The sequence below is a fragment of the Drosophila santomea genome, chromosome 2R (assembly GCF_016746245.2).
Source record: "Drosophila santomea strain STO CAGO 1482 chromosome 2R, Prin_Dsan_1.1, whole genome shotgun sequence".
NCBI classification, from domain to species: domain Eukaryota; kingdom Metazoa; phylum Arthropoda; class Insecta; order Diptera; family Drosophilidae; genus Drosophila; species Drosophila santomea.
Window position 1 is genome coordinate 11,421,138 of NC_053017.2, and position 27,391 is coordinate 11,448,528.

At 44.7% G+C, this 27,391-nt stretch overlaps 1 protein-coding gene across 1 annotated transcript; it reads left to right on the forward strand.

Annotated features, from left to right (window-relative positions):
• The first annotated feature begins 727 nt into the window (after positions 1-727).
• Positions 728-26,200, forward strand: LOC120445115 (BMP-binding endothelial regulator protein). Its single transcript, XM_039625262.1, has 7 exons — positions 728-1,819; positions 13,726-14,032; positions 17,062-17,150; positions 21,964-22,057; positions 22,160-22,342; positions 23,081-23,293; positions 23,633-26,200. The coding sequence occupies exons 2-7, from the start codon at positions 13,852-13,854 to the stop codon at positions 25,126-25,128; spliced, it is 2,256 nt and encodes a 751-aa protein (XP_039481196.1). The 5' UTR covers positions 728-1,819; positions 13,726-13,851; the 3' UTR covers positions 25,129-26,200.
• Positions 26,201-27,391: the final 1,191 nt, after the last annotated feature.

The window sequence follows — 27,391 nt, forward strand, 5'->3', positions numbered from 1 at the left end:
CTTTTGAACTTCAATTCATTCATGGCTTGAGTGGAAAACAATCTAATCAATACTACGGCTGGGTAATGCTTTTATCAGCCGGGAAAATACCTCCGTGAGTTCCCAGCCCTCGGAACTATCAAAACAAAGAAGTCGAGGCAGACAGCGCGGAATGCCAGTTGACAAATTCTAATTGGCAAAAGTTCCCGGAATCGAATCGAATCGAATCGAATCGCATGGAATTGATTTGCTTACAACGACTACTAAGGTACTAAGGTGTGTTGATTGTGATGCGGTGGGGCCGCTTCTCATGTTCAAGGAGGTGTTCATTTCGCTTAGGAATGTGTGAATGTAGATTGAAATTCGATTTCAATTTTAATTCGTTGAAAGTGTGCCTTTCAAGTCGACTTTCCGAAATTTCGGTACTGCTAATATCTTAAGGTATAATTTAGATATCATTTTGGACTTTGCCATCTCTCCACGTATAAAGTATTCAAAGTAGTTACAACTATAATGAATATAGAATATACATATGTAGTAAAAATGTATTAAAATAAAGAACACAAAAAATATTTTTTTGTGATTTATTATAAACAAAACATTTAGTTCAAAACTTTGGAAGGTTATCTTTGAATTTACTTTCTATCGCCACTAGCGTTTGTGCCTCAACCCCAGTAAAGTCTGCCAATCGCTGAAAAATCTCAGCAAAGTGCGAGCCCCCAAAAACGCGAAGCCCCAACGAGGCCCCAATCCTCTGCCGCTGCGCTGCTTCGCCTTCGGCTCGGCGACACGAAGGCCAACCCGAACGCAGACGAAGGCGAAGACGAGCGGTTGCTCAGTTTTCTCAGCGTTTTTTCCGTTTTCAGTGCTCAGTTCAACTTTAGCTGCGCACGCGAGCGGTGCGATTTTTCACTAGAGCTCGAGAGTGGCTCGTAATTGTGTTTTTGGCTGGCCAGGAAAATCCCTCTGGCGAAAAAGGGGAAAACTCGCGCGCGATTTTCACGTTCGCCGATTCACACACGACAACAACGTCGACGATCGTTTTGTGGAGCGTAATTACAATACAAAACGTAGTCCGAACGCAATTGAAATACAAAACAACATAAACGAATTTTAAGTTTGTTATCAACGCGACTGAAGCTTAATGCGGGGCTTAGCTTGATTTTCTGATATTCTGACTTGTGTGATTTTCTGATTTTCTGCGTACGCTAATGCGTCGTTTTCCACCGACACTGGCTGGCAGTGTTTTCCAGTAGGTCCGGCGAATTGGCGCGCAATTTCATTGAATTGCATTGAATTGAATGCAAATTGCAATTGCGGCACCGCGCGAAATTGAACCTTTGACGGCGTCGATGGACAGCGCGCACAACGTGGCGTATGCGTAATCTGTGGCAAGCGAATCGAAGTACTCGCAATCAAATTGAAATTGAAATGCAAATGTAAATCGAAATCGAAATGGAAATGAAAATGCGAATTGAAATGAAAGGCGCGCGCCGGCTCAAATAAATTATGCGCCAGTGAGTTCTAAGTGCTTCGTCTCTTTCCATCCGCGGTGTGGCCTCTCTTTTTCGCGCAGTAATACGAATAAAATAATAAAAATAAAAAATAGACCCAAGCCCAGGCAATTGAAAATGCGATTCATATCGGTTCGAGTGGCAGCAGCAACAGCAACAACAACAGCAACTAGACGACAACAACAAGAAGCGAACTGATGATCGCTGGCAACATGTCAAGCATAATTAATTTTCGATTCCGCCGATTTCTTGCCACCAGCAGCAACAGCAACATCAACAGCAGCAGCAGAAGCACCTCATCTGGAAATCTGGAAGTGTAATTACGGGTAAACTTTGCGTCTTTACTTGTTCCTTTGTAATTAATCTTTGCCTCTCCCCGATTCCCTGATTCCCTGATTCCGAGATTCCCCGATTCTTTGTTGCTATAATGCCAAGTGCGATTTTGTTTTATTATAATGCGAAACATATAAACATTTCACTTATCTGTGTGTATCTGCGAACGTGTGTGCTATCTGCCTTTGTTGTTTCAACATTTTGCGAAAATTGTTTAATTGTTTGGATTCTATTATCACATTTGGCACTCGCTCTCGGCTCTCTCTCTCTTGATTTCATGCGAATTGATTATTGCCAAGCATTAGGAGTTGTAAAATCGGAATCAAAAGCCGATTAAATTGCGTATGAGCAAACATATGTTTGAGTGTCTGACAAGCAATTAATTGAGAACATTTGCATAGCATTTTGGTTGGCGGAAATCGCAGTTGGACTTATGTAATTGCCCGCCAGCCATTTGGGCTTAATAAATCCAATTCGAAATCCATTGAGGCGTTCTAAGTGAACACTCCGCATGTGTACCGACTTTAAGCCGCTTAACAGCCACCAACTAAGTGAGCGATTAAACAAAGTAGTGCCTCAGATCGGGTGCATGAGCACAAAACACCTTATCTGTTGCCGGGCATGAGTCAGGGGTGATACATATTGTTTAACCAATTAGTAACGATGTGTCAAATATCGCCAGGTGATATATAGATATATAAGATGGCCAAGTGTCAGGCGCGGCTGATAAATCACTGCAGCAGCTGCAACTGCCACTGCCACTGCCACTGCAACTGAAACTCCAATTGCAGCGAGAATTGTCACTAAGCTAATCGCTGGCAATTTCCTGTATTACCCGCACCGAGCCATAAAAAGTGCTATCCTAGGGTGGACGGGAAATAAATAGGGAATACAATAAACTGGCTCATTAGGAGGACAGTCTGCCAGAAGGACACCAAAACAAATTACGACTCCTGGGGCAATGAAGACACAAGGCGAAGATACAAGTCGAAACGCAAACATAGGACACAATAAAGTATGCACGGAAAGAAATATAGGAAAGGATTCGTCTCTACAGAGTACAAAACCCTTATTTAAGTAACAAGCGACTTCTGTTTAAATTCCTTTTTGTTTTTCAAACCACTATCTTTTATTTCTTGTTGCTTGTTAATATCTCATTACTTTTCAGCGTATTCTTTCGCTACATTCTTCATTTGTCTCTGTGTAAATAACACTGGTAATAACTGCTCTTTGCAGGGGGCACTGGAATTGGGATTGGAATACGTTGGGGGCGGGGCAGGGAATAAGCCAAAGCTACATGGGTTAATATGAATGTGCGCCGGCATGTCGTCCATGAAACAGACGTCCATAGAACAGACGTCTGACTAGCAGTTCGAGCACTGGGCTAAACTGGCGACACACCAGCCCATGGATGACAGTCCCCATTCCCATTCCCATCCCCATCCCCATTCCCATCCCGCTTCCCCAATCCACCCATCCTTCAGGTACCCAAACCAATCCCCGATCCTCCGATCCCCACTTGCAGTGGCAGAGACAAACGGACGGACTTTCCCGTACTGCCTAGGTGTCGCTTTTTGTTGTTGTTTCTGTTCGCTTTATAATAAAAATGCAACCATACCAGTTTTGCCAACTGACAACTCACATACACAGGCGGCGGGGCCAACTCGTTTGCCCCTTCTTTCCACCGACCAACATCAACATCAACAATAACAACTACAACTACGAGCTGCATGTGAATTTGGTTTCAAAAAAACTATGTGTTTATACCCTTGGATCAAGGGTAATTGAAGTGGATGATGTTGTTTGCTTAGCTCTGAGGATGGGCAATGCTCACAAGTTGGGCGAAATGTTTGAATGAAGATGGGCAGAAAGGAGCATTTGTCGAGAGTTGGAAGGTCCTTTGAAAGGACTTCATTTTTAGCGGTTGAGAAAGGGGAGCTGGTGAACTCAATTGTATATAAATTCTGTAGTATGTAGCTTAAAACGTTTTTAAACATATTTTGGGGTGCGAAAAGCTGAGAGAATAGCGACTTTAAATAATTTTCTTTTATTCTTGTTAGTGAGGACCCTAAGAAATAATTTCCTTTAAACTTCAAGGACCTACAAGTCCCCACCCTGCAAGAGCGTGCGTTCCAGGGTATTCCCCGTGCGGTATTGCATGGATACAATAGGATACGATTTGGGTTGCATCTCTGTCCCGTTCCCGCTGGCCAAGCACAGCAGAGCCAGGCGGTCTGCGATCTGCGATCCGCGATCTGCGGTCTGCAATCTTTGGGGGGATTCAGTTCTGCTCCGCACACCGGACTCTCGAGCCGAGCGATCTGCAATCCGCACGCTCACCTGGAGAGGTGAACAGCAAGTGCAACTGGTGGCTTGGCAGGTGTTTTTGTTTGTTTGTTTGTTTGCTGGACTTGATTATGCTGTCGAGGGGGTGTGTGGTGGTGAATGCGGGAGGGGGAATGCGGTCTGCAACACTGCCTGCATAATAATAATCCAGCAATTAAAATATGATCGCATAATAACTCGACACACGCGCGTCTGCTTATGATTTATGGTTCAGCTGGCTCGGCCAGCGACTTTCAACTTATTTATAGAGATGGTCCAGCTATAGAGCTCCCATTCCCCATTCTCCATTCCCGATTACCGATGCCCGATGCCCGATGCCCGATTCCCGTTCTCCGAAGAATTCTTCTAGTGGGGTAATTGTGTGGCTGCGACTACTTTTTCTTCGGCTCTCCGCATACTTTTGCATTCGCTTAAAGGTAAATTGCTGTCGCCAAGCGCCAGACGATATAGGAGACACCCCTCGCCAACCAATGTTTGCCCACCCGTCCCCGTCCCCGTCCCCCCACCCCCTGCACCCCGCTCACTATAAAGCACCCGATTCAGAAACCCCCTTTTTTTAAACAAGCCGGCTTGGCTCGTTTCGTTTTGGCAAAACCCAAAACCGAAAACAGAAGACCAAAGAGCGAACGAAAAAAAAAGAAGACTGAGAAGCAAAAAGCAAAACATTTGATACACCCCCCCCTAGCGCCAAATGCCCCCCAAAACGTCCCCCGCTTGTGACACCGCCTGTCCGACTGTTGCTTCTAATAAATAATTTTAAATGCTGACTACAAAACGAAAACCGAACGGTCGGAGCGCAGCGAAGTGATGTGAAGTTTAAGTGTAACCCAATAGCCAAGTCGCGTTCTTAATTGCCTGCGTGGGATGTGGGGCTGTGGTACATGTTGCTGCCGCACGGATAGCTGGCTGCTTGCTGCTTGCTGCTGTGTCTGCCGCACCAAGATGTTGCAGCTGTGCAAAGTGGGCCAGGCCAAGTGCCCAAGTGGTGGGCTTTTGGTGGGCAGTGAAAGGCACTGGTGGGTCCAAGTCCAAAGTCTTGACACGCATTCGGGGGTAGTTTCTCCGTCTGCCAGCCTCTGTTTTCCATTTTCATTTCCATTTCCCCATTAGATGGATAGCTTATGACGTCAGCCTCTTTGTCGCCATATGTCTAGGCCCACACGCACGCACCCCACACACACTTACACTCACACACACATCGACTAATACACTCATACTCACGTAAGCTGCTGGGAAAAAGCATGCGTCATCGCAGAGTCTGTCGATTGCAATTTCACCAGCCCCCAATAACGATTCTGTGGGAATCCAGGCAAGGGTACTACTGTGGATGGGGTCCCTCTCTCTGCGTCACACAACAACAACAAAAAAAAATGATAATTTCGCCATGACACGCAACGCAAACACTTGCACACACTCAAAGAGCCACAGAGCAATTTCCCTTTTTGTTGTACAATCACAGAAACTAATTAATATTTGCAGAACAATACACGGCTAATAAAAATTCCTCCGATAAGATATTAAAAATAGACAATTGCCCCGTATTCCTCCAACCGTATCTGCCCATTCTGGTTGTGCCAGACTAAACGGCGTGTACTTTGGCGATTAGTGGAGTATTTCGAGTAATAAAACACTCTTTGAAAACTTGGGGTAAGTTTCGGGTAAATAGTGATATGTATATCTTTACAAAAATTCAAGTCTAGCCTTTCAAAATTTGTTATTATATATGTATGTATATTTTAAGATATATATTGTAAAGATAAAGAACTCGCTTTGATGTTATTTTCTAATTTATTGATTTTGTAAGCCCCTAAGACACACAATCCTTCCACCAAGTTTGGCACAAAGTTATTGTACTTATAAATAGAGCTTGCAGTTCTAAACTTAAACTTATGTGGAGGGGAAATCAAAGTTTTCAGACTTTGTTCCATTGCCATGTCCTCCATTCAACTACCCTTCCTGCTGCACCGCCTCATGCTGAAATAAACTAGATTACTAATACGCCGTGTTGTGCCACATTGTGCTCGGGTTATTTACAGTCAGCAATTGCAACAATTTACTCAGTGCAGCCAGACAAAATGGCGGCAGTGGCCGCCTTGCATGTGTGTTAGTCTCCGTATCGCTGTTTGTGTATGTGTGCAACCTCGCTGACAGCATTTGGTGCGTGCCATTTAACTTGACAAGCTCATTTGTTGCAACAGCAAACACAGCAACAGCCAGCTGTACATATGCCAAGCCAGCAAAAAACGAACATTTGTTTACAATATTTATTTATTTACTAACATTCATTCCAATTGGCCTGGCAGGCAGTCCGATTCGACAATGTCGGCCGCGTTTTGGCAGCGGAATCAGCAATTCGACCCGAGAACAAACAATTTCAATTGTCGGTGCTATAATCGCATATGCGGGCTCTTAGCAGCATGAAGCTATGTACATACATATCTATATCCATATGTGTTCGCGACGAGGGACAGCTGGTAATGGGAGTAGTAAAGCACCTTGATAACAGCGCTCGTGTGGCGCTTGGCTAAACCGTCCATAAATCCCGCAAATCGCCAGCCGCAAGCCGATGTCTGGGCGGCAATATCCATCTTTTGTCAGAGTGCGACGAGGGCTTTAGATGAGCAATTTGTAGTCGCAATTTCACACAAATTATGCAGATGGCACAGAGAATCCCCAAGCTTTTAGTTTCTCGATGCTCGCTGCTCTTCTGCTCATTTGTATGTAAATGTATTAATGTGCATTTATGTATTTCCTATGCAAAGTCCACGAAAACTTGTAAAAAAAAATCGGAGGAAAATAAAACACTGCGTTGTCCATAAAAATGGAAGCAAAAATTTGTGATAATCATATGTTAATTTCATGTTTCTGCTCTGGCACTCCAATCATAAACAGACTAATTTATATGAGTTTAGCAGGCCTTAACTGCCGAACGTCAATAATAATAAAAACAAAAAACAAACTGAATGCGTATGAGATATAGGAGACGAATATTTCTATGAAAACCGAGGGAAACTCAAACTCCAAGTCACGGAGCAACTATTAACTATTTTGTAAACACTGCGAAAGGCAAATAGTCCTTCAGTGTCGCTGTCAAAGATCGATCTGTTTATTAGCTCCGACTTGTCACTAGAATTTGGAACAGCTAAGATTTGTACTCGCATTGTTGCCGTAATTGAATTAACACTTCCCAGGCAACTGCTGCCCGTCTTTGTGGCAGGTTCAACGTCACGACACCGAACTAATCGACAAATAAACAAGCAGACAATCAAAGCGTTCGAAGCTGATCAAGTGCAACTGCACTGGGCTGCGAGTTGTCACACGGCACCCCTTTTCCCCGTTGATTGCATGTCACAGACGAACACTGAAATCGTAGAGCCAAGATATATGGGCACATCAACGTGAATTAACAGACACATTAACCGATAACCGATCTTCAAACACGAAACACGGACGAACAGAACGAAAGACTCTGGCAACGAACTCAGAACGAAAGACTCTAGAAACGAACTGACAAACGAAGAAGAGGAAGAAACGGAAGTCTAGACTCCAGCGGCGAATTGCGAACTGAATCACAACTGCGGAATGTAGTGTGCCATATGCCATATGCACGGCCGATCCGATCGCATCACAGTCCGCATATAGAGGTAATATTTTTTATGGCCATATCAAATTTCAAGCAGCAGCAGCAGAACGGAGCGACAGAGCGAAATGTCGTCAGGAGGAACATTTGGAGTCGAGCAAAACGGAACAACGGAACGGATCGCCACAGAACTGAGCAGAACAGAACTGGCTGTGGCGCCCAAGTGTTAACCCCGGCACCTGTCCCATTCAACTCCCCTTTCGGCCAACAGCCCCCCCGGCCATCATCTTGATTTGGCCACAAAGCAGAGCTGAAAATATTCAAACAATTCGCATTTGCGTGCTAATCAATAAATTTGCCTGTGAAAACCATTTTGATTGCTTGTATCAAGCGAAACTTGTAAGCAATATAGTGCAGATCGTTATCCGACGCTGGAATACCCTTTAAAGACATATTTTTATAAATAGGTATATTTGGTATTTGGGGTAATATGTCTTCGATTGGATATAATTCCAAATACAATTTAGATTAATTATTGGATGTGATTTATTCTTCAAAACATAACAAATTTTCATAAGATGGTACATCATTCTGGCAATGCAATCCAAGCTTTGAAATAACATAAAATCCACAGCCAAAATCCAAAATTTAGAACAGTCCATCAAGTCGTGAATATAACATATACAACTAAGACTGAATAAAAGTGAGATTTCTGTTTATCCGGTTCATATGAGGGAATCGTTATGTTTGATAACAGTTGCCGAGAATTTGTATATTTTTTCTGGCGATTCGGAGATTGTCGTTAAACAAATGTGCCAGAAGCGGCTACCAATTCACAGCAACAACCAAAATATCATAAAATCGGGTTCCGCACGTCACTCGCTGGAATTCCCGTAAATCGTCTGCCCAAATTTGTTGCTTGTTGTTTTTTTTTCTTCTGTTTTTTGTTTGGTCCGTTGGCTGGTTGTTTCTAAAAAATTGTTTACAGCTATACAGCCTCATATGCGGCCAATAAATCCGGTTTTCTTTCGTACAAAACAAAAAGAAGGCAACGACGAATATTTTGTATACGTAGTGTTTTGATTAACTTTCGCCTAAATAATTGCACAATAAAAAATTGTATGGAATTTCGGTTGACGTTGTTGTTTTGATCGTATTTTTTTTTAGCTCTGCACAAACATATGTAAGTTCGACTTTGGATTGGTCCCAAAAGCATAGATACTCACACACGCAATCCCAAACTGTGTCTGTGCATCAATTAATTGTACTGTTTGGCTATTTATAGATTTTGCGGTAAATTCGCTAATAATACTCAAATTTCAAGAGGCAAGCACCCGCACTCTAACGCCCATGCCCCTCGCCCATCAATTCCCCCAACCATATTTGCCCCGAGTTTATTAATAATTTGCAAGCCGAACCGAAACCAATGAGCAGTTAAGAATAATAAAAATCGCTCTATATGATCCATGATTCATGGCCACGACAACTCCGTGCAGAGACTTCGCAGCGGCTTATATGGCCAGGAATCGGCCAAGATTCTGGGGTGACTAATCGGCTAGGGAAATATCATCTGATCGGATTGGAGTAATCTGGTGGCGGACCCAAAAACGGCACCGATTTAAATGGCTAGTGCTGATTGGCTAAGCAATAAACAGATGATCAAAATATGTTCACAAAACCATAAATAGAGATTTTGCAGATTTCAAATTATCAATATACATTTTTTTATTGGGCTTCAAACAGTTCCAGTTTGGTCAATTGAAAATGAAGATTTTATATTCCCACTGCAAAAACTGTTTTCCAACTCAATTTGTATTAATTAAAACTTGTTTTAATCAAGCAATTAATATTCATTTAACTTTACCCAATATCTATTTTTATTTGAGCCATATGCACTTGATTTATTATACTTTAAGGAGCATTAAACTCTAGACATTATTATGATATAAACATTTTCACGTAACTTCGGGGTAATCAATATTTAATGCATATTTAATTAAAATGCTAGTTAACGTAAACTTGTCTTGATCAACATTTTCAGTTACTTGGTTTTTGAAAATATATTTTCCCATAATATTTATACAAATTATACTTCATAGAGCAACAAATAATCCCTTTAAAAGCTCAATGACAACTTCGATTAAATTATTAATCGGTTTGAAGTTTAATTGATTGGAAATATGTATAATTAAACTTAAAGAAATATAATTCAATTTCAGTTCGACTTGAGTACCTTTCCTAGCACAGAAAATTGTGCTCATTAGAAACCCTCGAATGAAATAGTATTTAATTGAACCATATGATGTGTGACTTTTATGGAGCACTTCTTCCGGCACATTTGGGCACGGCTCGACTCAGTTCTGTTTCATTCGCTTGGCAATGATTCGAACGCTATTAAAATCGCATTACTCCATTGTGAGTGTGGAAATCGCCAGAGGACGGAGGATGGAGGATGGGGGACAGGACCAGTTTGAGGTCGGTCTTCACTGTGGTCCTGGCACTCCGCAACTCCGCAGTTGGGCTGGGCCGCATCGATGAAACCGATGATGATGATGATGATGGCTAATAGCTTTGTTAGCTTTTATACGTTTGTCTGGCTTGTGACTTTATTATGTCGTTCGGTGCATTCGTTTCTTTTACGTTTACCCTCCCAAGCTACCCGGCATTCGAAATTGGTTAACTCTCGTCTTGTTGTTGGCCCATTGTCTTGGGCAATCGGCAATCGTCAACGTCATGGGCCTGGGCCCTGTCTTCATCTGCTGGGCTGCAGCTGTAATCGGTTTGGGTTTGGGATTGGGGTTGGGATTGAGTTTGGGTTTTCGGTTTGGTTTCAGTTTCTGTCAGATGGAATTGTACCAAATAAAGCTGCGTCTTGCCCCGAAGGGCCTGGCATTTGACAAATGTGCGTTTTTAGCCATCTCATTGTTGTGGCAAACAGACTTCAATATGCAAATACATTGAAATTAGTTGCCAGGCGGCGATCGGAATCAGCGGGGAGCTTGCTATCCGAATCGAGGCTGGAGTCGTGTCTTGTAGTTGGCCCGTGGAATTTGCATGATTTGCTAAAGTCTTTGACTCTCGGGCTTTTCTTTTTTTTGGCGCCGCTTGCGGGGGATTACGACTGATCTGGGGGCTTAATGGCCATGTGGCTGTAGGTTGTAAGTCGCTGGCATTCCGCTGTTAATTGAATTAAGCCAGCGACATGGTCCACTCCGAAGGTAATTGGCAGGAGGCAGGCCGGCAGGTCGGCCAGCCGAGCAGGGCTTTTAAGTGGAATTCGCGATGGCGAGAGTGTGATAAGGCCGGCGACGGAGGATGGACTTTGTGCGAGGGGTACTATAGTATACCATACATATGTATACCTATGCCACCGATCATTAGAGGCCCCGTCTAGACGCCGTCTGCGTGCCATGCGTAACCCTTTTGGGGAGTCGAAAAGCCAGAACTTAGGGCCCAGAACAGAGCAGAACAGAACAGAACCAGAACAGCAGCCTAACCAATTTTCTGCAGCTCAAGTGCAACCCCGAGCCCCGGTTAATTGCCCTGGCCTTGTCGGTTGGGTTGACGCCATGTCGGGAACCATTAGAAACCCCAACGCCAGCCCATAATCACTGGCCCTTGGCTGGCGGCCACTTTAATTGGCACGACATCGTAGTCGCCGTCGCTGTAATCGCAGTCGTCTAAGTCTGAGTCGCCGACTGGGTTGCAATTACACACATTACATAGATCTTAGGAAGTGAACCTCAAATTAAGTGCCCTGCTAATTCCCACTATTGCTGCTCGATCCATCCATCGGCTATTTTTGGGATCAACTTTAGGCCCCCGTTCCAGTCGCGGCATGCGACTTCTCAGATTTCTCAACTCATTCACTCAATCGCACATTAACCCCGAGCCTGAAAGACCAACTGATTTGGCGATTTTGAAATTGCGTACACTGCACACATGTGGCACGATCACCATCACCATCACCATCGCCATGGGCATTAAAATATATGAACAATGAACCCACACACGATAAGCCGAGAACCCAGGCAATCCAATTGAAATCAACTCTCGAGCTCGCGGGCCCTTGACCAAAATCAAGAATCGTATTTGGAATGGCAGATGAAGAGTGCTCTTCAGTGGAAGCGATGGGGAAACCACGGCGACATTGAAGCTCGCAGTTACATAATCGGCGAGAAAAACTGAAAACTGCGACTTGCTTCTTTCGCTTCTTTCGGCGCAGAAATTCTCAATGGCGATTCATTTCTAGACCTCCACTTTGTCAAAGTCATCTATCTAATTCTTGTGCGCGCACAATGAACCATTTCCTAGAAGCAGCCACATGAAATAACGAATAATGAGTAGTAGTACTGTAATGACAATTACAGTATATACTCGAGTAGAGTAGTTCCCCCTTTTGATTTGCATTGTCCTTGTCAACAGACGCCTGACAAATTGCACCTAATCGCAGGGAGCGGACACAAGCACACCACTTCGAGCGATCGTCACGTAGTCAAACGCTGCATGCACTCGCCAATCCTCGCCTGTGTGTGCTGCGTTATCAAGTGCAGAAATTAACATATTATTCAGGGGTCTTAATACGAACATACATATGTTCAGATGTGTATAGTACAGTGTGAGCTTAGGCCTTATCAGGTCGCCGAGTGTGACAAATATCAATGAATGGGACTACAACGGGCTTAAACACGCCTGCGTTTGCCAGAACTTGAAGTAGGTTCCACTGGAATCACGTGAATAAAACGTATATTTCATAGTTAAACATTTCTACCAAGTGGGTTACATAGCAGACGTGCTATGAACCTTCTCCTTATAAGCAGGGTATCCACAGGTCCATAAGCATGCCCGACCATAAACACTTGTTCGACTGCCGCTGACATTTGTTGGGTCAAGCACCGATTTGGGCCGGCCAATCCAATCTCTCTTTGCAAGCGCTCCCGATCGCCGCTGGGTGTGTCACCCGATCTCCGATTGGGAATCGAGTCGAGCTGATTTGGGTCTTGGGATTAAGCCGGGGATTGGGATTAGCGCTTAGTGATTCACAGAGATTTGTATCCGCATTTGGTGCGTTCGGCGTTTGGTTGGCGCCACTTTGAAGCGGCCACAAATCAATAAAACATCAAACAGAAAACAAATAACAACAAATAACTAACAGAGAGGCTGTACGAACAACAGCAACAAGTTGTTGGCGAAAATCGCGGTGCTGTGCTGTTGCTGGTTCAAGACAAATAATAAAATATTATGCGCCATCGAAATTAATTATAACTCAAACAAGCATTACAATATTCCCTGGCTGGCGCCAGCCCGTCAAAGATCATTAACATTTTTATGATCCGCCAGATTCGAACAAAGAGCCACCTCACATAAGGCTCGTATCTGTTGTTACCTGAGCCACCACCACGCGCACACCTCGAGATACATAGATACGTACGTACGTGTAGATACACGGATATACGCACCCATAAAGCGCAAAACTAATAATGTCCAGGCTGTTTAACACCTCCCAAAAAGAGGCGTGGCGGGGCTGCTCTGATGATTCGCAGAATTCGAACGGCGCCGCTATCTCTAACTATACATACATACATATGTACATATGTATATATGTTTGTTATATGGCCGCATCTTGGGTTCCGGGCAGGAGTCGTAAAACCCAAAACGGGATGATTTACTATACTGTACTGGCCGAAATCTTTCACCCTGGGCGGCAAGTGTTTTGCACTCTCCAAAAATTGAAAAAACACCAGTTGTTGCACGGACACAGACACAGAGACACACACTTTCACACCCACACTGACATGCTGACAAATACAAATCGGTTCTAAATTTAATTTGAACAACAAAGTTGTAGGTACAAATTGGTACAAGACACCTGCAGAATATCCAAACAATTCTATTTTCGCCCGCTGCGCTGTTATTTTTAAACTAACCGGCTTGATCGTGATCTTTCTCCACCCAAACACAATTTCTTTCCAGTCATAATTCACGCGAGCAGCAGCCACAACAACAGCAAAATAATAATTCGAAGAGAAGTGTGTTTAACGGGAAGTGTGCAGAGGAAAAACCAATAGAGATTTCCGCGAACATCGATCGATTGTGAAAATGTGTTGCCAATCAAGTGGCCAGTGGAAATTTCCTGCGCAGCAGCCTCGAAAATCTTCGGCGCCAAGACGGCGCTTCCCAGGATTTCGCCCACGCACCCAGCTGCTGATCCTCATCGTAGTCCTGATGGCCCTGCTGCAAGGACGAACTGTCGACGCCGGGGCGGGAGATAGTCTGTCAGGTGAGTGCCATCAAGTAGTTTGTAAGTTATCATAGTTTCTTACAATTAGAGGTCTAGATCTATTTTACTAGATTCAGCATGGTTCTAATTGATGGTAAGCTTACATGGTTATTTGCTAGTTTAATAAAATCTTTGGGTTATTTGCATATTGCATAGATAATTTTTGGATTATCGTGTATATCAGATTTAAGGTTCAACGAAATATGGAGAGCTCTTAGCAATGCATAGCCAACATAATAAAATAGGTTTTTCTTTCAACAAAATCAAATCCTTGACTATTTTAGCAATCTCGCAGACTTAATTACCTCGTTAAAACTATTTCAACGATGACTTAAAGACCATTTCTAATCAGATAATTGTGTTATCACCCCTTTGGGCCATAAATTTTGATCCCAATCCGATCGTAAAACTTTCATCTAACCTTGATGAAGATCCACATTCCAGTCCGCTTGAAAACCATATTCAAAAATGCCCCCAGATGTGTGTACATCTAAGCGGCTTGCCGGACTTACTGCAGCTTATGACTATGAATCATGGATTTTAGCTGATTTTTACGAGCTTATAACAGCTTTAACTGCCAAGCAATATGATCGGTTATAGAGTTATTCCGAGCGCTTTTCTACGGAACTATTTTACGATTTTTAGTTGAGTCAGCCTTGTTTCAGCCTTTCACTGGCCGTGGTTTCCATGAATTGCAAATCTATCACAAATAAACCAAAGACTAAACATACATGTCCATATATCAAAACTTATAGTTTTAATGAAATACATAAGGTTACCTTAGCATGTAACTTAAAGTAACTCAAAGTGTGCTATTTGTGAATAGGGATAGAAAATACAGATTGAAGATTTAAGAACTTTCAAAAGTTCATTTTTCTAACTAGTTCGGGTTAGTGTAGTAGTTTGAAATGCAGTATTATTTATATAGATTGTTAGTTCATATGGACACTTTTTGATTCACTTCGAACACGTGGCCCCGTCTGGCGCTCCTCCTAACCCCGCCACCCCTACCACTCTCTCCTTTAACCCCCCTTGCTGCCCTTCACCTTCAATACGCTGGCGCTTAATCGGCGACTGTGATTAATCGACGAGCGTTTGTTAATGGAGGGCGGGGGACCTCTAATCGAGGGGGTGGTCAGCGGCAATAGCTACTGACTGAGCATATATTCAAGCGCCGTCTGTGTCGCCAACACTGGCACGAATTTATTTACGCTGTTTTCGTCTGGGGCTCCTCTAAAAAACACAAATTGAGTGGGCTTTTTTATGGGTTTTCGAGTGTGTTAAATGTAAATAAAAATCGAATAAATTAGATATATTGCAATGCCGATATCGGGTTACTTGAACCAAGTTCATTAACTGTTCTAGTCGAAAAAGAGAAAGGAATGTAGAAAGTCTCCCGCCGGCGAACATGATATTTGTTTTTTATTTCATCAGAGGAAATTTCCAATTGATTTTGAAAATGGGGAAAAAAGATGTGGTTGTGCTGCGGGGCAGGGGGCAGGGGGAAATCAGCAGGACACAATCAAATAACAGGAAAGGGTGGACCAAAAACAACAATCATCCGAGGTCCAGAGTCAAAGAACAAAGCGAACCAAAAACAAACAAGCGACCAAATTACACAGATTCTTTCTGGTGGCGGAGGGGAATCAAGAGGGGCGGTGATCAAGTAGGAGGAACCTCGATAATAACCCAGAATAAAACAAAGTCCCAAAGCCGCCCACGGAGATCGAAAGATCCAAGAAAATTGAGAAGTGGAGAACCGAAAGGTAGCTCGGGTACACAAAGAACATCATTCCGGTCAAGTATTATATTTTCAAATGTTTAATAATTCATCAAATATTTCCAATCTCAAGAATTTAATAGAGTTCGGTTCGTTATTTAAAATATTTAATTGAGTTTGTCCTAAGATACAACATAGAAGTTTATAAACATTTTATCATTTTTTAATATATACAATAGAAAGTTAAAGCACACATTTGTTCGCTGTGTAGCGCCGGCGTCTTCATTTATTGCCCTCAACGGCGGGTGGGAGCGAGAGGGAGGAAGTGTGCGTCTGTGTGTGTTTATCAGCACATTGCAGGTGGTCCTCGCATTTTAGGAAGAAGATGCAGAAGAAGAAGAGCGGGCTCAGCCTGCTGCGATCGTCTCCCCCACTCCCTCACTCCCGCAATAAGTTACCTGCGCTTCCGTCTCGCTCTTCCACGACGTTTCCGTTTACCTTTTCTTGCCCCATTGTTATGATTGCGGTTGTTGTTGTTGTTGCTGTGGTTGCCATTGTTGTTGGGGCAACATGTTTAACATGCAACGCTTGGCTACTTTGGACTTAAGCGCCACCAAAAGGGAGAAGGTAAAAACCAAACAAAGTGGCAACTACAACAGATTGCTGCAGAAGGGTACTTACACTGCGAAAAATAGTAATCAATTTATACTTATATTAATTTTGTTAAATTTGTTTACAAATATAATAATACATTTGCTGGTGTAAGATACAAATTAAAGTTAAAGGAACATTTTATTTGGAAAGGTAATATCCATTTGACTAGCCACATTACAATCACCAAGAAGTAACACCAAAAATATATCTTTATTTTATTTATCATAGGAGTTAATAGAGTAAGTTGTGTGTAACCTCTAAGGGCACATATCCTTGATAAAATTTCTTACAGTGTACAGTAAACACGCTCGCACATATGTACACAAATCCAGAGGCCTAATCTCATTGACCTGCAGAGCGAGATCAGATTGAGATGCGCAAGGGGACGAGGTGGGGAGGGTGGGCGAGTCCATTTTGGGTCACGTGGTCGGATAAGATCTCGGTCGGTGGGCAATTTCCGGCGCTTGTACATGCAATGAATCGTCTTGTTTGTGTTTGTTTTGGTATTATTGCATCAAGAGTCAACGTCAGTGGCAGGAAATGCAAGTGGGTGGGGTCGAGGTCGGGGGCACTGCTCACCACTACCTACTGCAGCCCACTCCAGATAGGCACATCATCACTTATCACTAATCCAAGCTCCAATTGTCTTTTGCAGGCGTGCGGCAATCCTGCTCGAATGAGGGAGAAGAAGTCCAACTGAAGAACCAGCCGCAGATTTTCACCTGCTTCAAGTGCGAATGCCAGGTAAGTCGACTCGAGAAGTGCTTGCCACTTTAATTTCGCATTTATACCGACATACACCCCGCCGCCTCCGTTTGCCCCCTCGGTTTGCTTCTTGAAGGCTCCACAGATCCTTGCCAAGTTGGCGAGTGGAGCTGCTTTTTGGCCTCGATAAAAGTCACTTAAAGCGAAATGAAACGAAATGAAATAGCATAAACACGCTTCCTAAAATAAATCTCGTGTACTCGTACCGTCTGCCCTCTCTTCCATCCCTTTTCCGCGTCCATCTATCTCCCTCTCAGCATGGGACGACGCCAGTGTCCAGCCAGCAGGACATTCAGACTCTGGTGATTGCATTGCAGCTACATCCTTAGCGGCCTGCCAAAATGAAAAATACCGAAAATGCTTTGAATATTTCAAGCAGATTGCCAGACCACACTCGACTATGTATGTTACTATGAGCTATGAGGCGAAGAAATTCCAACAAATTGTACACATCTTTAAGCTAAACTATTCCTCAAGTTTTATTATTTTCATAACAGAATATAGATATACTATAGTATTTAAATGCAAATCTATGGCTTGCAAAGTGCTCTGTGTAGCAGGAAAAGAAGTGTGAAGCAGCTGAATATATTGCCGGAATCTGTCGGAATGTTTGAGTATGTTTGCATTTGTTTGGCTTCGCCACTTCCTCTCGCCAGCCTGCGTCTCTCTCTCTCTCTCTCTATCTATCTCTCTTTCCCTCTGGTGAATTTTTTATGATCCAAGGTCGTCAAACGGGTTTCGCGCCGTCATCCGCCGTGTGGGACGGGTATCACGGGTACTACAGGCATCATGGGCACGAGCACCACGGGCATCGCGGCATCGGCATTGGCAAGGGTATTCGATCTCGGCACTCGATCGTTTGACAAACACTTGGCGCCGCCGCCGTGATTTTTCGTCGCCAGCAGCAGCCCCTCTCTTTCGCCCAGCAACCCGCCATCTCTTTCCCTTTCTGTCGCGGCTCAAACGGCAAGCGGCATCGTGTCGTCATTAAGCGAGCGCGTGCTCATCTGTCTGATCGATGAAAAGAGAGTGGTCGCAAGGGGCACAGGTGGAGGTGGAAGGGGTTGGCGACAGGGTTGCCAACACTTAGCGAAAAATAGTTACAAGTGGCAGGATCAGAATTTTTATTATGAGCTTATCCTTGGGCTATTGTGTCTAAGAGGGTCTTAGTTAAGTGACTTGTTGAACTTGAGTTTAATATGTTAGTTTACCCAAATCGCACAGAATTTCTGTCACTGTAGTGCTGTCGTGAACCTGCTGCTAATTTAGCGCTAAGCGCTGCTAAACGCCGCTGCTCCAATTTGAGCGGCAAGCGTTCAGGCTGGCGCCGACCGATCATTCGCAGCGATCCAAGATCGAAGCGATCCAAACGATCGATCGATCGATCGGCGCTGAATCTTTTTTCGCCTGCGGCTGAGCTTCGCTGCGATGTTATTATTATTTCCATTGTTGCTGCTGCTGCTGCTGCTGTCGTCGTCGTCAAGTGGGCGTAACCGAAATTAAAAAGCAGCAGCAAAATCAGCGGGGGGAGCGCAAAAAAAAAAAAGCTAAAGCCGCAAAAAAAAAAGATACAATACTGGCGCCACCTTACTGGGGAAGGCGCCATCGGTGTATGTCCGTCTCTTTCCGCAGCGACGACACGCTGCATCTCTGTCGCACGCGCTGGGGATTCGTCGCGCGGACTCATTAAAAGTTCATGAAATCGAATTCGACCCGTGTTCGAGGCGATTTCTCTTAGTGGCGCTCTTAAGGCGCCCAAGTCGAAACGCTCGCCAATGGAGCGTGCAAGGCGTTAAGCTGTAATCGGGGCTTGAACGCATAAAGCCGATAAATAATGCTCGCTTACTGGGCTCCCGTAATGTGAGTCTGTTTGGGAATAACCAACCAGCCATTTAAGTCGAAACTTTACGACGCGCGTTTATTGTCTAAATATATAAGAATATATATGAATATATACGTTCATGCATAGAAAAGACTTGGAAATCGTCAGGGACATTCTGAGAAAATGGTACTCCAACCCCTGGAAAAGGACCACAAATTTTCGCTTTATGCGAATATTATGCTGAATCCGCTGAATTCGCACTTAATGGCTTATGATTTAAACGATTTTCGGGAGGGGGAAGGATGGCTTCATCCACGATTGAGCAGGACTTTTATGTGGATTTGCAAATTACATTTTTTTGTATTCTGAAAATGGGTAAACATGTGATTAGAGGACACAGTCAGTGATTGATAAATATTAACTAGACGCTGGGAATTAATATTAATGCAAAATGTACAATATTATAGTAGAACTGGGATTAGCATTTTTACTTTACTTCTGTATTAATATTAATAAGGGATTTACGATCGCCAGGGGCAAATCAGCAAATTGGAATCATTAGAGCTGTTTTAGTGTGCATAACTTTGACTAAATAAATTCACTTTTACCAATATGGAATTCTAGAGCACGGGCAAACCAGATTTGGCCAAATATTTTCATACAGGTCTGCCAACTCCTTTCCTTTCCTTGCAAATTCTTTGGGCAGACCGTTCTAAAACCCAAAAGCGAATTTCAATTCCGATTCCGATTCCAAGTCCAATTCCGATGCCAATTTGAGCCGTAGCCCACAAGTGACAAAATACACATGACCATAAAACCACAAGACTGCCATTACCATATTCACTTCGCGTCTAGAGCGGCAGACTCGACTCCAACAACCTGGCCAACTAAACTCCGAGATGGCCAACAGAAAGAGAGGCTCGGATGCTGATGGAGATGGAGATGGGGACAGAGACGAAGACGAAGACAGAGACGGTGTTAAAACCGATCATGTTTTGTCAAACGCAAGGTCGTTAGAGGCCGTTTGCAAATGTGGTTCTGCCACTGTGGCAAACACACTCGCACACTCGGACATACAGAGTTAGAGCTTGTTGTTGTTGCTGCCGTAGACTGCCGCTGGGCAAGATTGGCAGCAACAACAAGAGCAGCAACAACAGCATCCATGCCCACTCTCCATCATCCACTGCTACTTAGCAGCTCGGGTTGCCATCGTGGCGCCTTTGGCTTTGGCTTTGGCTTTGGCAATCTTTCGCAGAAAAATGCCTCAACTTTCATGTTGGCTGGGCATATTTCTATACCGGTTCCCGATTAGAAAGAAAGAATTCCAAAGCATAAACAGCTGGATGCGAGTTGGCCGAGACCAGGTCGCAACTCTATCCGGATTTTGAGAGCACGTGAACTTTGATCCGTGAGATACGACGTGCGATTACAGTGATATTCAATCTGTCAGCTTACTGCATTTCAAGAAATGCACTGAGAACAATTGTCAAAGAAGCTTGTTTCAGTTGGATTATTACAAAATATATAAAGTAGATTTTATTTATTACCAAGACGTGTAACAATAATTGAAATACATTTTTAATAGGTCAGCGAAGGCATGAAAAACATCAATACTAGTTAATTCGAAAATCAGCGCGACCTTTACTTCAGATAATTAAGTTTTTCGTGTGGAAATTGGGAATGAGGGAAAAGGGGAAAGGGGCTGGGGGAGTTACGACAATGCCGCACTAAAGTGCCATTAAAATTCCAACTAACAACTGCCATTAAAACTAATACGATGATAAACATCTCGCAGCCAGGGAGCGCGACTGAGACTGAGACTGCGACCGAGACTCTCGAGATTTTCATTTTCATAACAATTGCAAATTTTGCACGTTGCGGCCCCATCCAAATTGAGATCCAATCTGGTTTGCTTGCACTAAATTATAGACACACACACACACACACTCAGATACACAGATACACGAATAATCGGCGACTCGACGACTCGGAGACTCGGAAACTCACCAACATTGTTCGCAGCAACTGCATACAAATTAGTGAAATATTTTGCCTGTTTTTGGTCGACATCTATCTAGATTTATAGATACATTTACAATTAGTGGCGGCTGCGGCTGCGGCTTCGACTCGAGCTCTATTATTACGGCACCGGCTGGAGATCTGAATCTCAATCTGAATCTGAATCTGGCTTTAACCTGTCACAGCCAGCAGCTGTTCCACCACTGCCTCCACTCAAGGGTTAAAGTTAAAGGCAACACCAACACCAAAAGCAACGGCAACAGCAATGGCAATTGCAATAGCAATTGCACAAGCCGGCCAAGTTGCAACAGTTTGACTTATGATCGACATCAATTGCAATGCGCCCCGCTGCAGCTGTCAGCATGTCGTTAACACAGCCAAATGGCTAGAAAATCCAGATGCATAGATACGCGCATATAAATATATGTATATCTGAGCCGATTTCTCTGTGGGCAGGCAATCAGCCGAGGGATCAACTAACGAGCTGCAAAGAGAGCGCGGGGAGGGGGCCTTTGGTCTTAAGGATAAATTACTGCAGCATAAATTAGTCGACTTTGCATAATCCCAGCTCATTTCCCACCTTGACTTTCAGAGAACAAGCTCAAAGCAATGCTATTCATACTCATATATAAAAACCTAAGGAAAATCCCTTCTATTCTTCTGTAGCTAGCAAACCAATCGCCATGCCCAAAGCAAATTGCAGTGAAGGTCAGAGTTCAAAGCTTCATTGAGCAATGGCAATTTCGAAAGCAATTGCTGGGCAGCAAATCAGGTGGAGGTGTGTTTTAGGGGGGCAAAGGTGGAGACAGATGTGCACTGGCCAATCATCAGCTCCACTGCATCTTTCACATGGCTAAGCGCATTTGTGCATTTGTGCTCATACGCCCCGTGGAACGGATCAAACGAATCAGTTGCAATACTAATGTCTTTCATTTCATCCGATGCTTACAGAACGGTTTCGTGAATTGCCGAGATACTTGTCCCCCAGTCAATGACTGTTACATTCTGGATAAGTCGAACGGAACTTGTTGCCGCAGGTGCAAGGGTAAGTAAACGTTGTTAATATATCCACTTTTTCAGTCACAAAATGCAACTATGCTAGTTATTGGTAAAGCATTTATTTATGTGAATTGTTTGCATTCCTTAGGTTGCTCTTTTCGCGGCATGTCGTACGAGAGCGGTTCGGAGTGGAGCGATCCGGAGGATCCCTGCAAGACGTACAAGTGCGTGGCCACCGTGGTCACCGAGACGATCCAGAAGTGCTATTCGCAGTGCGACAACAACCAGTTGCAGCCACCACGACCGGGCGAATGCTGTCCCACCTGTCAGGGTGAGTCTTGTGGCCAGCTCGATTAGATCCAGACCAGTCCCAGTCCCAGTCGAAGTCCCAGTCGGTTCCCCCGTCCCCAGTAGCATCACTCACTAAAATTAGCCAATGATCCCGCTAATGCCTCATAATCGCTAGACAATAGAGCGTCCGACCAGATGGACAAACTGGTGTGGTCACTGCAGCATAAAATATGTTAAAATCTTTCGAAATTCCTAATTATGTACTAGAGGGAAGAGAAGCCTATGGGCATTGCCCAACGCAAAGTAGATCATCGCAGATAGTGCCAGCATATTTATGTCTCTATTACCAAAATGATTTATTCATGGGGCCCCATCTGCCGCGATCAAATCTCCGGATCTCCAAATCATCTGCTGCGATCCGTTGATCTGTTTTGATCTGTTCTCCACGACGTGGCTGTTATTGTTGGCTCCGCTTATTTATGGGCTTTAAATTGTCTATTAAGGCGACAATGTCGCCCCGCATATTCGCATTGCGATCGCGGCTGAGAAAACAAAAGCAACACACCGAATCTGGGGGCCCTCCTATGACGCTGCCTATGCAAATGCGGTAGATGCCGCTTGGAAACCCGTTTCGCCTTGTGGAAAATTTCTTGGCCCGTGGCCAAGCAAATCAAACCCAACTAAATCATAAGTGTCTGATGGCTAATGTCTAATGTCTACCGTCTAATGTCTAATGTCTAGTGTCTTATATCTGATGGGATTGCCATGTCGCTTTCAGGTTGCAAGATCAACGGACAGACGGTGGCCGAGGGCCAGGAGGTGGACGCCTCCATCGACGACCGCTGTCTGGTGTGCCAGTGCCGCGGGAACCAGCTGACCTGCTCCAAGAAGACCTGCCCGGTGCTACCATGTCCCATGTCCAAGCAGATCAAGCGTCCGGACGAGTGCTGTCCACGCTGCCCGCAGAACCACAGTTTTCTACCTGTTCCAGGTGAGTTGTCATGGGAGCTTGGATATTTCTCATAACATGTATAAATTGAAATTAGCTTGAAGCATACAAAGTTCTTTAAGAATTTTATGCAAAGGAAAACGGAGGCACTTAAAAAAATACAATTAACAAAGCCATAAATTCCAAAAATAATTTTTAAAAAAGTGTGATATATTAGCAGGTTATTTATAAAGACTAGATGTATATATGCACAGGTATATGGAATACAAAATATAAGTATTTTTACTTTTTACCAATTCTGCTTAAGTCGAGGAAGTAAAAATCGTAATATATGAAATCGATAAAACTATATCATATTTGTCTTACTATTTATTCTTGCAGGTAAATGCCTCTTCAACAAAAGCGTCTATCCGGAGAAGACGCAGTTTATGCCGGACCGGTGCACGAACTGCACCTGCCTGAACGGCACCTCCGTGTGCCAGCGACCCACCTGCCCGATCCTGGAGTGCGCCGCCGAGTTCCAGGAGCCGGATGGCTGCTGTCCACGCTGCGCCGTGGCCGAAGTGCGGAGCGAGTGCAGTTTGGATGGGGTCGTGTACCAGAACAACGAAACGTGGGACATGGGGCCGTGCCGCAGCTGCCGTTGCAACGGTGGCACCATCCGGTGTGCCCAGATGCGCTGTCCGGCGGTCAAGTGCCGGGCGAACGAGGAGCTGAAGCAGCCGCCGGGGGAATGTTGCCAGCGGTGCGTGGAGACGGCCGGCACGTGCACCGTCTTTGGGGATCCCCACTTCCGCACCTTCGACGGCAAGTTCTTCAGTTTCCAGGGCAGTTGCAAGTATCTACTGGCGTCCGACTGTCTGGGCAAAACGTTCCACATCCGGCTGACGAATGAGGGGCGCGGCACGCGGCGTGCCAGCTGGGCCAAAACGGTGACCCTAAATCTGCGAAACTTAAAGGTCAATCTCGGCCAGCGAATGCGGGTCAAGGTGAACGGAACTAGGGTAACGTTGCCCTACTCTGTCGTAGCTGGTGGCCAGAACGTGACGATTGAGCGTTTGGCCGACGGCGGAGCGGTGATGCTGAGATCGGAAATGGGCTTGACCCTGGAGTGGAATGGAGCTGGCTTCCTGCAGGTCTCGGTGCCGGCGAAATTCAAGAAAAGACTGTGCGGTCTGTGTGGCAACTTCAATGGCAGTTCGCGTGATGATCTCACGGGGAAGGATGGACGAAATCATGGGGACGACGAGGTCTGGCACTTTGCCAATTCCTGGAAGGTGGGTGGCCCCAAGTCCTGTTCCCGCAAGCGTGAATTCCTCGCTGCCACGCCCACCTGCGACAAGCGCAAGTCCAACTTCTACTGCCACCCACTGAGTGTTCCGGCGCTCTTCGGCGACTGCCACGAGCGGCTGAATCCGGAGAACTACAAGGCCGCCTGCCGCATGGACGTGTGTGAGTGTCCATCGGGCGACTGTCACTGCGACAGCTTTGCGGCCTACGCCCACGAGTGCCGGCGACTGGGCGTCCAGCTGCCGGACTGGAGGAGTGCCACCAATTGCCCCGCCGGCTGGCGTCGCAATGCCACGCTGTCGAGCTTCAAGGGCAACCAGTTCTACGGTGATCCCAGCTTTAGCCGGTTGAAGGGTCGGCGCCAGAAGAACCACCAGCTGAGGCTGCAGCTGCAGCAGGAGCAGCAGCAGCGGAGCAAACAGGGCCAGAAGGGGCGGCACAAGCCGGGTGGCCACAACCAGCTGGACAGGCAGGGCCACAACGGACTGGACAAGGATCAGCTGCAGAAGGAGTTCATCCTGAAGCATGTGCCCAGCAGTTTCCTCTATCCGCGTGCGCCGGATCGCACGCCGCCGCCCCTCCACTAAGTTAGTTGTCCGTTTAACTTTAGTTACCCATTTAGTTACTACACACACACACACACACACACATTCATGAGCACGCCCATCCACACAGACACTCGCGCGATGGGGGCCGCAATCCATAGCATACTTTTAGAGGCCCCCAAAAGTGCCAGAGACGGTGGGGAAAACCTAGTTGAATTCGCTCCCATGACAGCCAGGCCACAGTATTACGCTGAACGTCCTCTGGAGTAGGCAGATATAGATAGTCCGGATATATATATATGTTTATATATATATATGGTATTCAGACACACACATAGCATCGAAACTCATCCTGTCGCCATTTTTGTGTAGCCTAAGTTTTATTTATTTTAGCTTTAGTAATGGAGTTTTATCCGGAGAGCCTGTTGCTTGTGTGCCTGTTTTGTATTTGTATTTGTACTGCTGTATGTGTGTTTCGTCGCTGCGCTGCGCTAAACTAAACTGATCTAAAAACTAAACTATAACTATAACTTAAACTTAAACTAAACCTAAACTAAGCTTTAGCTAAGTGTACTTAGAAGTTAACGCAGTCCTAGCGAAAGTACTTGATAATGTTTGCTTAAAATATAAGCTCTAGAAAGGACGAGGATGAGGACCTACCCAACTACTATGAGAACTGCACAACAGTATTTTTGCTTAGTTGAAACTTGAACGAGCCCCAGATCCGCAGATCCCTAGAACTCAACCAACCTACTTAACCAACTCGAAATTCCGCTTATCTCAAATCGCAAAATTAACCAACTTTTATCCAAACTGTGTTAATATTTATACAACTATCGCCAGCTATTTATGCACCTAACCGGCGGAAAGGGGAGACAGCTCTTTGCCATTATTCAATTCTACAAATTAATCAAGTTTAAAGTTTAAAGTTTAATGTTAATGTAAAGTACTATAATAACTCTTTATATACTACTTGTATGGCTGGAACTGTAAGTTTACGATATATTTGAATACCCAAAAGATGAAGAAAGAAACAAAAACACAACAAAACAAAACAAAAACCAACGCAACAAATGCAAGTGGATGAAATCAAATTAAAATATATGAAAACAAACTATAAATCATGTTTTAAATGGGGGGGTTATTTCAGAGTATGTGGCAATATGTGAGGATAGGAAGATCTGCAACGTCTTGCAGTTTCAGCAACCAACCAAAATAAAATCAAATCTATAAGAAGTGCGTTGCACTATTATGTCCTGTTTGGAAAAGCCAACGCAAACCATTTAAAAGACATCGCAGTTGACCAGCTCAGAAAGTGGAAATAGAATAGCCATAGCCACTGGAAAGTTCAGCTGCTGATTCTCAGCTTCCTCATCCTGGCCCCTCCTCCTACTCCTCCCCTCGAGCAGAGGATCCACGGCTCCAAGTTGTGTTTATTGTTCTTTGCTCGTGTGTGGCATCAGTTTCAGAGGCACGAACTCCAACTCTCCGCGACGACACTGCGTCTGGGGTGGCATCAAGCACTCTGATGGGTCCGAATCCGATTCCGATTCCGAATCCGAATCCGAGTGGCAGTCTGGTTCTTATGGCGATGCCATGGCCAGTGCGGAAGGAAGTGGAGTGCAGAGCGAGTGCCAGCGGCCAAGGGCCACTCCAGAGTCTGATTGGAACTGGGATTCGAAAGGGGCACAACTCAGTCTGGCTGGCGTCGTGTTACGGGGCATGGCCATTAGCCATTATCCATTTGCTGCCAGTGGGGGCAATGGCAATGGCAATGCCAATTTATGCATGTTTGCTTAGCAATAATTGTCAGCGATGTCTAGGGTCGGACTGGCAATTCCCATTCCGGGTCCCGGGTCCAATTCCCAGGGCAAGATTGTCTGTAATTCGAATCGAACTTACTGGGCAGCCTGCAGAATTCTGAGAACGAGGCGGGCGCGCTCGTAAATTCAAGCCATCCGATCGCCAGCGATTTAGACGGAAAACACAATCTGGCATGGCCCCATGGATCATGGCTTGCGGCTCATTGAGGAAAGCAGTCTGCACATCAACAAAAATATTTCCACTATTTCATTTTTTGGTAGATGATTCTATGAAGGAAGCAGGCAGCACGTTGTTAAAGGTCTATAAGCTATAGCCAAACAATATGAAAAGTTTTGTATTCAAACTTGACTTATAGATACTCCATTTAAGTGGAGGGACTATTTTTTCAAGTGTATATTACCACGCAGCAGGCACGTGCACTGAATCCCGAAACAAGTCGATCGATCAGGTTGATGCCGCTTCCAATTGCAAGTGCCTGCTG